The 14,139-nt window shown below is 38.9% G+C and overlaps 2 protein-coding genes across 13 annotated transcripts in view; both read right to left on the bottom strand.

Moving 5' to 3' along the window:
• Positions 1-3,595, bottom strand: part of LOC149070877 (tetratricopeptide repeat protein 14-like) — a 36,292-nt gene extending 32,697 nt beyond the window's left edge. For both annotated transcript variants that reach the window (XM_089248447.1, XM_089248449.1), the window contains exon 1: positions 3,381-3,595. In XM_089248447.1, the coding sequence (XP_089104573.1) occupies positions 3,381-3,390 (10 nt within the window). In that variant the 5' untranslated portion in view covers positions 3,391-3,595. The remainder of the gene's footprint in view (positions 1-3,380) is intronic.
• A 3,468-nt stretch (positions 3,596-7,063) lies between these two features.
• step (cytohesin steppke) overlaps positions 7,064-14,139 on the bottom strand; it is a 63,824-nt gene continuing 56,748 nt past the window's right edge. For 8 of the 11 annotated variants that reach the window (XM_089248760.1, XM_089248761.1, XM_089248762.1 and 5 more), the window contains 3 exons: positions 13,112-13,188; positions 9,698-9,918; positions 7,064-8,156 (listed from right to left, as the gene is read on the bottom strand). In XM_089248760.1, coding sequence (XP_089104886.1) covers positions 8,084-8,156; positions 9,698-9,918; positions 13,112-13,188 — 371 coding nt within the window. In that variant the 3' untranslated portion in view covers positions 7,064-8,083. The remainder of the gene's footprint in view (positions 8,157-9,697; positions 9,919-13,111; positions 13,189-14,139) is intronic. The other 3 variants (XM_089248764.1, XM_089248759.1, XM_089248767.1) reach the window with 1 other exon arrangement.

Genomic DNA, 14,139 nt, shown 5'->3' with positions numbered 1-14,139 from the left:
TGAGTCATCGTTTTATTCTAAATGTATATTGGACCACTAGGAGCCTGGGTTAATCTAGATAATTACATATATATATATATTCTTCCAGTGGTTCGATATAACACTTTACATAACTTCCATGATATTGAAGTAAAGGTAACCCCTGGTATGGTATGCATATTACTGATATGTGGTAAAGTTTGTGATTAAAAGAAGCATAGAAGATCTTTGAGGGTAAATATAGACCTGAACTTAATCTCTAGATATAGTACAGAAAGCAAGCTGCTCTATTTCTAGATTTTGTGCATGGAAAAAATTGCAGAAATATATAGGGCGTTGAACTTTGCAATGCATTGAATATAGTGCAGTTTAGCTATGTGGCACTAGGGTTCCCCTGATTAAAAAACAGAGGAACAATTTTTTGTATAATGTCTTGAATACTATGCCCTAATTACAGAGGGGGTGCCCTGCTGAATGATGTGGGGTGCCGTTATTTTACCACATGCATTTGACTGAGCAAAAAAATAATAATTCTACAGTTGGTAAGTAGAGACATACTAGGTCTTGAATACCATACACAGGCACTATGCGGGCATCATGCTGGACTCTCATTGTGGGGATCCAGATTCAAACTCCATTGACGCACAGTGGTGGTCAGTTGAGGGGAGATTGGTTTTCTGCAGTTTTCCAACTTTGAGGAGTTAATGTGAACCTGTTTCCTATTTAAAGAGGTCTCTCTACAGACAGCAGGCAGACTGACATGATACTGACACAACATGGAAACTCAAGCATTTACCATCTTCAATGAGAAAAAAAGTCTATCTATCTCTTTCTCTCGTCCAACTTGGGGACCATTTATTAAAAGTTAAGAAAGGCTACTAATGCTTCCACTTCAGCGCCTTCTCACGCCACAGTGCATGAAATAAGGAAGGCAGGGAAGTCTCCAGTGGAAGATTTCTGTTAGAAAGTCTTGCCACAGAGAAGAACAGGCCTACAATGATAGTTCTTCAATCATTACATTTCACTCATAGTTAAAAAAAACCAATGACAGATGGCAGCACAATACATAACGAAAGCATTACACAGAAACAAACTTAACTTCTAGTTCACTACATGCACATTTAACATGTACCAATTCGTTAGAAGTTCCGCAGAGGAATATGAACGACGTGCATGTATGGTTTAATAGTAGTAGTGTCTCCAGTGGTGTAGATGATAGCATGCTTGCACGGTTTGCAAGAGGGGCCTTGGTTTGAGTACCCGCAGACACCAGATGACTTTTCTTCCCGAGTTCACCTCAGCCTAATATCCCGAAAATATCTGCTTCCTCAATTTACTATCTTTACTTCAAAATATATAAGACAGATGGCAGCAAGAGCACGAAACAAACACAGTTCTGACAATATAATGACAATATAAATATGGTAGGGGCCACACACACAATGGCATGTACCAATTCATAAAAAATTCCGCAGAGGAATGAGTACGAAGTGCATGTAATTGATTAAGTAGTAGTACCACGCACAGGCGAAATTGAAATCATGAACGAAGGAAATTTCGGTCAAAAAATTATAAAATTTCATTACTTTACTAATGATTGTTGCTGATATTTTCAAACAAATGAGTTCATTCAGCGCCATAGGCATATGCAGAACTTTCTAGAGGGTTTAGCGATTGGACAAAACATTTTCTGTATTATTGCAGTGTAGAACTTTGCTCACAGTTACGTTTCAGCACCGATTCTCCCTCCTATTATTCAGGGTGTTAAACTGCTTCTGTTGGGCAGAGACCTAGCAACTTCAAATGCCAGTGTTTTTTTTGGCGAACTTTAATTTTACATTTTCATTGTTACTATTTTTTTAATCCAGTAGTACCCGTATACCATTCGTCCGATTCTGCGTGGGGATATATATATTATTCCAATTTATATTATGGATTATTTGTTACACGTGTGTATTAAATCATGTGTGTGTGCCATTAGGATTTTTTTCCGATTTATTTGAATTTCCCACTTGGATTATTGCTGCGCCATGGAGGAAAGGGAAAGAAAAACAGGTGAGCCATAAAGAAAAGTTTTTTTATTTCCCTATGTTATATGCCTTGGGATGCACTAGGGTTGCAACTTGAGGTCTTTGCACCAAGTTGGCACCCATAAGGGCAGTTAAACTTCATTTTCACCCCACTCTTTAGATAATTTATAGTGTCAGAAAACAAAAAGTTATGATAATCGCCCAGACCCCAGGGCTGGAACCCTGTCAGCCCTACCCTTGTGGGGAGGGGGGTGGTGACAATAAGAAATTAGAATGTCACTAAAATAGATAATGATAGCATGTTTGTTTGAAAACTATTATTGTCACCAAAGCGACACTTAACCCGTTGGCAACCAAAAATAATCTCAAATTTGATGCAACCCCCACTTGTGGAATTTAAGCCAAATGGGCTGTTTTGTATGCCTTGTCGCCCGTTTTAATAGAAATCTATGGCTCCCGACATCCTTGAGGAGGACCCTATAGGCCATGAATTTTTTTTCTTCGCCTCCCTTCCTATGTCAGACTTTTCACGGAAGCCCTTTACAGTTATGATTTATAGCGTCGAAAAATGATAAGGATCATTCAGGGATGGAACCCTGGCAGAGCTATCCTTGTGTGTAGGGGGGGGGGGGCAAGTAGAAGACACAAACGCTAGTGATGCTATAAGATGCTTAACATATATAAGGTTACACATAAGTTTAAAAAACATCAATGTCGCCAGTGAAAAATTTTGAAAGAGCCAAAGCGCATCAGATAATCAGTGAGAGACAAAAAAAAAAATAATCACTTAATTTGGCGCAACCCTGCTTCCGGAATCTTAGCCAAATGTGCTGTTTTGTACACCTTTTCGGACGTTTCAAAAGAAGCCTTCAATAGTTTGATGATGGGATGGGGCTGAATGAATGAACGCCAGGGTCTCTGCCACCGGACATATCCCGTTGCCGAGATCTCTTCCAGCCCAGCTTCGTGGCAGAGTCTGGAACAAAGTGAGTGTGTACACCTAACAGTCTGAGTGTGTAGCTAGTGTTGTGTATGATATTTCAGTGCTGCCATCTATACTTCAAACTGTGCGTGAAGTGAATATTTGTAACGTTGTAGGCCTGTTGTTCTCTGTGGCGAGACTTTTTAACGGGGAGATCGGCTCGCATTAGCGCCTTGAAGTTGGGAACCACAGAAAACCAACTTCAGCCGACCACCACTGTGGGGTTCGAACCCGGATCCTCGCATCGCGAGTCCGTCACTATAACCAATCGACCACCACAGCGGCGATGGGATGGGGCTGCACCACCCCACACGTTTGAACGCTGTTACTGGAAGGGGGATTGGTATCTCTACTAATTAGGAAAACTACGTAAAGGAAAGAAATCTCACCGGGATCCATGTTGAGAATCAACGCTTATCTTTTTGTTTCCTCTTCGAATGATGAAGCCAAGTTGAAAATAACCTCAGCACATGCTAATACGTGTTAACAGCACCGACGCAGGGCGAATGAATGGCATCCAAATTCCAAACACACGCTTTCAGATCCGAAACTATTTTTCAAGAGGAATAATTTCCGCGCCTGTGGTGATGATTTTGATGATGGTACTTTCAATATCGTCTGCACTTTCATCAATTTATATTTTTATTACCATACTTGGGAAAAAAATCGGGACATATTACTGATCTGAAGGTTTTTAACAACTGGCTGTTGCGAAGATATATTTTGGAAAGAGAGAAAATTCAGCGGCCCCTGCGGGGAATCGAACCCACGTCCTTTCACTTTCCGGGTGAACGCCCTAGACCACTAGACTACAGAGGCACGAAATCTCTCAATCTTTCCTTGGAGTTCGTACACTGAAAACTCGTGTCCATGTACGGTCCCTTTCATTCGTCCTTCGTATGGTAGCGGAGAGTGACGTCATCCTTGTATATTACTGACCTCATATAGACGCTTCTCAAGCTGTCGTTTGACGTCAATAAAAACGTTTCTTGGACGTCATAAAATGTCTCAAACATGACGTGATAAAAATTGTCATTTTAACGAAATGTCAATCGCCATTTCAAAAATGCGTCAGAAAAATGACGGTGTGCTTTTGCAGAATAGATGGCGCAATTCAAAGACATTAAAAAAAAAAATGAAGTTACAGCGCCACTCGGATTCGAACCAAGGTATTGTTGTCGAACTATGGAGGAAGGAATAACCTTGATTCTGTCGAGGATTCCGTATGCATTGGCGTACGCGGGGGAAGGTTCCTAGAGCTATGATTAGTGTTATTTTGCAGGAAAAAACCTAAATCCCCCTCGAGAAAATTCTGCGTATGTCTATGTCCGTATATACTTCACACCGTGCCTCTACCGATCGCAGCCGTATTCATTCAGCACCTGTTATAGATAGGCCTCCGCAGTCTGCTTGTGACGTCAGTAAGTAGTCCATTTTCCCTCAGAATATTCAGGGAAAAAAAATTCCCTGCTCGTGGCAGTATCATCGTTGTGAGGAAAAGAAATGATCGAGCTCAGAATTGGCGATTTCTATGCCCCACATCCAATCATTATGCGGTATTTGTGAGCCAATCAGGAAAATTATACGCCAAAATAAGAAGAAACGAAATAGGATGCTGCGGTTCAAAATGTGGCAAACTTGCTAAGTAGTCTGAATGACGTTTATGGCAAACAGTGCAGAGGCCTTCTATCTCTAGGAGGTGCTGGTTTATTGTGTTATTTTGTAGTAGTGTTCATTACTTCTCAAGTATTGATTACTTAACGGATTATTCAATATAGCTAATCTCCTGTTGAGTTTAGCCGATGGCAGTTACTTTCTCGTTCTCTTTTGTTTATTCTAGAAAAATTATAACGCATAAATTATTTGCGTTATTTATAATTTTTGAGAAATGCAAATGAGATTTTAAAATTAATTTTTTTTGTTCAATGTACACGCCAAAGAATCCACTATATTTTTCAATCGTTGACAGATCCCGACCTTCCGTAAAAAACATATGGATTCAATTATTCATAGCTGAGTGGAAATATACCCTTCAAAATTTTTAGGTAGTTTTTTAATAGTACATACATTAAAGTATTTCTCACTGATGAAAAAATACCCCTTAAAATTGTAGACTGGAGTGATGCATTAAAAGTCACCAAAGAATAAGGCGAATACACACAAAAACTCTTAATGCATTTCGACACAATGAGGGTGTAGTTTTCAGGCGAAAAAATAATTAACCACTAATCGAGTTGACCGAGGGTCCCACTTGGGTTGGATACAGAATCTTCTCTCTGTTAACAGCGGAAAAAAGTACGTCTGTTCACTTCAAATGTCGTGGTCAGAAAAATTAGTGGTAAAATACACAGTAAAACCTCGTTAAGTCGTCATTTTTTTTCAGACCCTTCCAGCTCTCATAGACCACAAGGTTATCAAACCCTCGTTTACTGAGAAAGAGGAACAGACTATTTTTATGGCTCCCATTAAAAAAAGAGCTTGTTAACAGCATTGCCACATATGCTTAAAAGTCACCATAAAATCCTATATACCCAAACGGATCAGTTTAAGTAACGAAAGTTACGCTGGGGAAGTTCATTTGCCGAATAAGATTTTTGGATCGTTGGGGACTGTTCAAGCTAGATCTCATTTCTGCCTGGGCTCCATTGGAGAAACTGGACAAACCGCGAGACACCCAAGCTCTGTCGCAAGAAGCAATATAAGAACTTCGCCCCCCACATCTCCGGCAAAACCAAAATTTATTGATATGCCAAAGATTACATATAGTGCAAGGAAATCAAAAATTATGTAAATCAAATTAATCAAGTTAAAGTCAAAGTGCAACGGGGACGGATAATAAATAATCCTAGCATGAACTCAACCAAAGCCTCCTAGAAGTAGTATCTATAGGAGGCTTTGACTCAACTCTAATTTAGGGCTTGAAATTTAAACGAAATATCTTTGCTGAAAAAAATTAGACATTCTTTCCCAAGTTTAGGTCTTCTGTTTACTTTTCCCTGCCCAGGGCCCCTCCACAAGTCAAAAGTGTTCAAGATTACTTTGTAGTTGTATCATGAACTACTAATGAATTAAAACACTAAAATTAAATTTGATGTATATGTAAAATTAATGTGCAATAGAGAGTTCTGTTATGAAGAAAAGCTACTTATTCAAACAGTTGCTCCGTTAGTCTATAAATGAAAAATTACTAGTTTAAATCAAAGTGTACAGTACATTTCACCACAATAATTTAAGTAATAGAAAAAGATAAAAAATTGGTTCTTTTCCCCGCAATCTATAAATTTTGTTTTGATTCATACTTTAATAAATGTCATATTACTTTAAATTGATACGATTTTCATAACATTGCACATTAAAACTGACGGCACTCCACTTAAGCCGTCATAATTTTTCGATAACTTGAGGTGACGACTTATCGAGGTTTTACTGCACTTTTTCCTCTGAAGACTACATCCATTGTGTGCTGAAATGCATTAGGAGCTTTTTGCATTTTTTGTGTATTTACATTATTCGTTGGTGACTTCTTAATATTCTTGGGCAAATTACTCTTCAAAACTATATTTTTACATAGCACTTGAGTGGCCATGGGTGGATCTAGAGGTCAATGTTGGGGGGGGGGGGGGGGGGGGGTTATTTCACAAATTGTTAAAAATTACTCGTGAATATAGTGATCATATGTCCTGTATTTGTTTCTATTCTCCATCCCAACATTTTTGAAAAATGTCCTATTTTTTAGTTAAGTTTTTTTAAATTTATTTAATCAAAAACATTGATATATACAGGTAATTTTCAATAGACTGATTGAATGCAATATCATTATATAGAAGTTCCAAAAATTTTATGCACTATCGCATTTCACTCCCTCCACCCATAGATTCGCATCTGAGTGTGGCGCCGCAAGCACTTTTCAAAAATAAAAAAAAATTACATTACAAAATTTTTTTTTCAAAAAAATTATTTTCAACTTTTAAACAACCCTTTTCTTATGAATGATAGTTTAAACAGGGCCGCAACTGAATGGGAGAAAACATTGGTCAAGATTCCAACAACAAAAAAGCATGAGAGACATACATTAATGTAATGATTATCCGGACAGTTTTTATTTGAAAGCAACTAAATTCGATAGTACAAAAAATATACACAGACAACGACACACATATGAGTAGGTATGTACAATTACATCATTACAGTGCCGCTGATAAATTCCCCACGGCAATTAAACTAGTATATTCGGAGATACACTATTACACATACATACATACACAAAAAATTATTTATATTTTTATATATAAATTCATTCATGCAATATATATAATATCCGACGAAACACACACGCACGCTGGTAACGAGTACAGATAAAATAAAAAAAATAAATGACTCGGTATATTTTTTATAGTAATTTCACTCGACAATACGTGTAGCGATATGATTCACAGCAGAAAGCGAGGATCTTCTGTACAAAAGAAAAAATATATATTATATATATATATATATCGATCGTTATTCCACAGACATTTTCTCAATTTTTTTAGACGAGGAAAAAATTGTATTTGTTTTTTATACAAGATTTACATAATTCGCTCAGATCATCGATAAATACTACTAAAAAAAACAAAATGTAATAATAAACACTACTCAAACGACAGAGCCAGCTCTAGTACATAATCAGCCGTTTCCATAACTATATGCAAAACATATCATTCGAAAATACGTCACAAAACGACAAAAAATGTTACGGTTGAATCACTGTTTCATGAGACTAATCAATTAACCGAAACTCAAAATTTGGCGATTGAATGAATTCTTATCTCCTCCGACATAGAGTGACACGGGACAAGCCCGATCGATGTCTTTCATACCCCAGCAAAATATGTGCAGGTTATCGTGCGATTTCCCCCACCCCCGCATGGATAAAGAGATATTTCCTGCGAGTTCCTTCCTTCCGATAACGTATTACGTGTACTCGTGGCGATTACATGCTAACATGCGACACAAACAAGAAAAATACATACATACTGTTCCTTCCAAGTTTTTTTTTAAATGTCCTACAAACTTGTTTGTATGTATGTGTTGTAATATATATACGTAACGGCTACTTAAGGTGTTGGGCCTTTCGTTTCCTGGCGGCCAGCATGTCATAAAATGGATTGTGACTTATGCTCTGCCTACAAGAAAGAACACGCAGAATGAGTGCATCGAACAAACTGTACATATACACACACACATAATATACTAGTACGGCCAAAGAGGTTCCGGCAGAACTCTTTGAATGTTTGCCAAACACAGGTGAGTCAAGCAATTGCCCGCAGAGTAAGCGAAGATTACCGTATTGTAATGGGGGGGGGGGTCAGATTCCCTACCCCATTATTTTTTACATTTTGAGATAGAGGTTAAGTACACCCCCCCTTTTTTTAGACCCTAGGGACCTCCTAGCTACCAGTGTTATTACACTGGCGTATTACTGAGCAGCAATAAAGCTGGGTCAGGAATGTGGGATTCATTTAGCTTCCCGTACCAGGTGAGCAAGAGGACATTTATGAGCCAAGCAGCAAGAAAATGACTACTAACATAGGCAGATATAGAAAATATGGTGGTGGTGGGGGAGAAACTCAATCTCTCCCCCCGTCCCATGGAAGTAAAAGGTGAGGGAAGGGGGAGGCGAATATCCGACTCTGCCAATTATGCTCTCTTTTAATTTTTACTGAGGGAGGGATTATTGCACTGCTCCCCCTTTGTATCTGCTTACGAGACTGACTTGGCATGTGAGACAGATGCTGCAATTTTGCTGGAGGCTGCATTGCTCCATCTTTGTCGTTGATTAGACCATATACTTTTGTTGAACCGGCAACCCCTTGTCATGTCCTCTAGAAAGGACTTGCAGCTTCGTGGGACTTACTCACTTTGCGTGCCCTGGTATCATTGATCTCGTGTGCAAATGTGATTAGATTTTGTCGGCGGTCTACAAAATCATAAATTTTTTACAATTGTCTTGTGCCTTGCCTGGTCAGCGAAACATGCACGATGATAAATACTCAGAAAAAATACAAAACCCCTAATGCATTTCAACACGTACGGGTGTCCTCTTCAGAGAATAAAAATATCACGCTGACCGAGAGGATCCCACTTTGATTGGTTACCAAATCCTAACTCAGTTGCTCAGTGGGGGGAAAAATATACATCTGTCCAAGTCAAACGTCATGACCAGAATGAAGATGAGCACCTGCGAAGTCTTCTATAATGCTCTGATTGGCTGCTTGCGAAATGGAGCTATTTGAATTTTCTTACAATTCCTGGTTGTAATGAATTTAAGCCATGGCACTGCGATCAGTGGTGTGAATTTATTGTCGTTTACTAATGTATTTTTGAAGCCCGGATATATACGGTAATGGGCGGTCTTTACTTATTTTGCGGGAGAGATGACATGCCTCACTCACACATTCGGCAAACAAACGTACTAGTACATCAAATACACACACAGGTACATAAAGGTATGTGTGCACATGTTTGTATATATATATATCTTCGAAATGCATCAGGATATTTGTTCAAGCGAGCGAGCAATTGTCTGGGATTATTTTGAATATAGCGTGCGATGGGTGGTGTAATTTGCTATCAAGCTATTAGGACGAAGCTACAGAACACAAGGAAAAACAAATGGAGGGAGGAGGGAGAGGAAGCAGCAAAGAAACACAATATATCAATTCACCTTATGCACTTTATCCAATCGTCTTTCTCCTCTGGCGTTGCGGCGGACATCCTATACACTGTGTGCTTCCCTTCGACGACTTTACCTTCGGAATCCGTCTTGCAAGCTTTTATGACATCGCTTCCCACTGAATACAATTCGAAGCAATTGGGCTTGTTGCGGTCTTGCACTTCTCGAACTTGTACATTCTCTAACGGAATAATGCCACGAGGTTCCTTATCCTAGAGTGAAACAAATAATGAAACTTTCAACTTGTACAAGGAAACTAAAAGACATGCAAGAATACATCAGCGATCATGCTGTTTCTTCAGCAGTGACATTTAGTAAAATTCTAAGGTCTTGGATGGAAATATATATGCTATGGGAAACGAGGGGTCTGCCTCATTTGTGAAAGATTTCCCTATGGATGTGGCCATCCAAGTATTACGCAAGAAAATTTTTAGCCATTTTTGACCCTCCCTGGTAAGCAAAATTCTGAACCCCCCCCCCACCGGTCAGCAAAACTTTTATCATCAGCTCTGCCCCTCTGAATCCTACCGCATATTGGTGGGATCAGACGTACACGGGAGGAGGGGGGGGGGGAACATAAGGGGATTGTGGGGCCTCCCACGATCAAAAATTTATTTTTTTAATGCAACAAACCCCCCCCCTTTTTTTAAATTTGAAATTTTGGAAGAGAATACCTTTATATGTTATTATAATCAATTTCTGTTAATTTCAATGTTATATTTCAAGGCTATGCACTCAAAATTTATCTTTAATAAATTCATTGCGACTCGCCCTCTAAGCCATATAATAATAAATCGCATAAAGGCCCTTGGCCTACAGACCAAATATGGCCCAAGGGGTTATCTAATGCGGCCTGCCTCTTCCTCTCTCTCTCTCAAACCTAATTTTCTAAAAATTAACTAAGCGGCACATTTACAGATTGCTTAAAGGGGGGGGTCGCTTGTCCTGTGGTACAATTTCAGAACATTTAAGCGGCTTGTGGCACATTTTCAGATCACTTAAATGACCTGGGACACAGTTCCAAAACACTTAAGCGATCCCTGACACATTTAGAGATCCCTTGAGTGACATGTGACGTAGTTTTAGAGCACTTAAGTGGCCCTCAGTGTGGTTCTACATCACTCAAGTTACCCACGGCACATTCTCAGATTATTTAAATGATCCGCGCAAAATGTAATTACAGACCACTTGAGTGATGCGCGGCACAGTTCCAGAGCACTTAAGTGGCCCGGACACATTTCCAAGCAGACTTGGATCCGCGAAACATTTAGAGATCACTAAAGTGGCTCTGTAGGGAACTTATCAATAGGGGTAGGGGGAGACGTTACTTCAAGTGCCCACGAACTATCGAAAGGTTTTTCTCCTTTTTGGCGCACTGAGAATGATGCCATTAAGAATATTTCACATTTTCATAAATCGTGGTTGATGATGTAAGCATTATCAAACCCCCCCCCCCTGTCATCAAATCGAAAACCCCCTCCATCGATGACTTGAATGACTCCCAAGGAACAGAAGATACGAATTGTCGCAAAAAGTTGTGGGAAAACAGTAGGATGACAGTCTTCCTTAAAGCCTTGAGCCATCAGATCACCACTCATATTCTTTGGATATTAACCTTCACAAGGAAATCCTATCACAGACTTACTGCAAGCACACATAGATATTTGCATTCAAAGACAACCTACCTATTGAAGGGGGGTTTACCACATACCTGAAAGAAAATTCAGACATTTTTCCTTGACTTACTTGGCGGAATTGGTAATTTAACATTCGTTATTTGGTGATATTATTGGCAATTTAACTTTTTTTTGGCAAAACAGGTCTTTCGCTCACAAAATTAAATATTTCGCAGAGGTTTGACACAGTGATGATCAGCAATAAAAAACTAGTTATTTCTGTTGCCCACTACAGCGAATTTCTTTTTTTTGAAATAGAAACTAAGCTACATTTGCACTTCAGTCTTTCGAAAGCTATCTTTAGCCATCCACCACAACTGAGGGTATCCATCGGGTTTTCACGATGAGAAGTCTGATACAGAGCACTTAGAGGCCCATGATTTTAAGCAGTAAAATCATGCACTGCAATCGCCAGGGAAGAATCAGGAAATAGTTTTGTATTATAAATCTGTGACCTTTTATCATTTCATGACTGTTTCTTGACTTCCATGACCTTTTTCTCATTTGGTGACTTTCCCACGATGGAAGACACCCATAATCTTTCTAGCCACCACAGGATTGGAGGCTAGAAGACATTGTCAAACGTCTTTCTTTCAAACTGAGCAAAACTCAGTTCTATGGCCACGAGCAATTTACTACCAATTGAATTGTGCCAGAAGTGCAAGTGTGTGTGTGTACCCAACACTTAGTGCATATCTAGTGTCGTGTTTGGTTTTTCTGTGCTGTACATAGGTTTTACATGGAAACATCCATTTTGAAGCAAAATTTGATTGTGTGGTAGTTTTCTTCAAAATGTCAAGTGCTGGATGCAGATTAATTCAAAAGTTGAAAAGTATGTGGCATTCTTCTTATACTTTCCAATTGGAAACAGTCTTAATGTTACATTTTTTAAAAAGAAAACCACGAAAGTTCTCATGAAGAATCAAAAATATGTGGTTTGTTCAAAAAGTATCTGACCTTAATTTTTTGAGTGTATACCGATGAAGCTAGGGAGACATGGTTCGGTGCACATATGTAGGTGATCCTAGTGCGCATACATGAATTTTTTCCAGCAGGCAGATAACACACGAGTGAGGAAATGTAAGCGAGAACAGTGTCACATTTTCATTTTTGGCAAAATGATAGGAAAAGTTTGACTCTACTGCATTCATCTTGGCAGAGCAGACAATTGCAATGCAGAACCTCTTGGTAGTACTCCTTGGTGATGGTTGTGCTGTGCAGTATGTAATCCTGATCAACCACTCCACAGGAGTAAAAGACGATGGTCAGCACGAGTCCTCACTTGGGCAATAACTATCTCATTTCTGGACGTTGAGGGCATACCAGAATGTGCTTTACTCTCTATTGATGTGCAGCCATCTTTGAAGCACTTGTTCCACTTTTTAATCGGTGTGGTGCCCACTTCATCTCTGAAAGTATGGTGAAATTTATGGAATTTTTTTCACTCTGGAATCACCATGCTTCATGCAAAATTCAATACAGTGGCATTGCTCTGGTTTTTTTATGATTTTGTCAAAAATGAAAAGGTGATGGCACTCGCACTTCCTCACTTATCAACGGCCTGCCAGAGACTGGTAGCTTCTGCAGGCAGGAAAAATTGATGCACCAAACCATGCTTCCCAAGCTTCATTGGTTTGTGTACGAAAAATTATGATTGGATACTTTTGGAACTTGTAATTTGATGGCCATATGTGATAGAAATCTATGAAGCAATCAAAACCATACTTACAGTAGTGTACTCGAAGTAATAGAGGCAATTGTCGTTCAGTATGAACCACCGTCGCTTCCAACTTTTATATCGACCACCTAATAAAATGCGTGAGAGAAAACAATCATTAGAAAAATATCAATAAAGACATAACATATGCAATCATCATCAAGAAACCGATTTATTGTAGATTTATTGAGTATTTCAATCTGATCCATGGTGGAGAATGCCTTTCACTGGTGACTACATGGATTTCGTTTGTTAAACATATGGAGGATTAACTGCATTCAAAGTTTCTCAGTGAAGTGATAGAAATTCAAAAGCAATACCAATTACTTCAGAAAGGATCATTAATCGATCGCTGACTATATTTACAACCGAAAACTCATGCCGATTTGCTGCATAAGCTGGATGCTGTCAGGGTGATAGAAAGTTAGTAATTGCAAACTTGTTATAACAAACTTTAAAAACCAGTTTTCTACAGCTAGAGTCAGTCTGGTTTATTATATCCAGTAAGTCAGGTTTGCTATAGCAAGACTGTATTTAATAAGACTCCCAGCATGACTAAGAAATCACCATTGCTTTCTTTTCACACAATATTCATTCAAATTCTCCATAAAGAATGTTATTGAAGATAGAGCTTGTCGTAACATAACCCCCCTCCCCTCCAAACTCTTTGATTCTGACAAAATATTTTTAGACAATTAGTTTTGAAAACTGAATCCTAAATGTTACCCTCCCTCCACATTGTGGACCATGGCCTGATTAAACCGGACCCTCTCTCTACTTATGGCACAGATCAAACGACACTTGAAATCTGTCTGAAAATCAACATTAGCTAAACGGAAGGGTGTAGAAAGAAAATGAAAAAAGATTGCCGCTTCATACCATATTTCAACATTGTTGAGCATAGTGCTATTACTACGCATACTACACAGAACATCTGTGAATCACCTGAAATTTGTTAGACCAGAGTTTCAAGCACCAAAGAAATAAAAGTTGTCACTAGGACTACACCTTGTCTCTTTGCAGAGGCAGATACGGGGGTG

The sequence above is a fragment of the Pholcus phalangioides genome, unplaced genomic scaffold, assembly GCF_987345545.1.
Source record: "Pholcus phalangioides strain wild (caught in Gottingen) unplaced genomic scaffold, Ppha-v1.0 ptg000020l_1, whole genome shotgun sequence".
NCBI lineage: Eukaryota > Metazoa > Arthropoda > Arachnida > Araneae > Pholcidae > Pholcus > Pholcus phalangioides.
The sequence above is the reverse complement of the archived record's forward strand: the minus strand, read 5'-3'. Positions and strand labels throughout refer to the sequence as shown.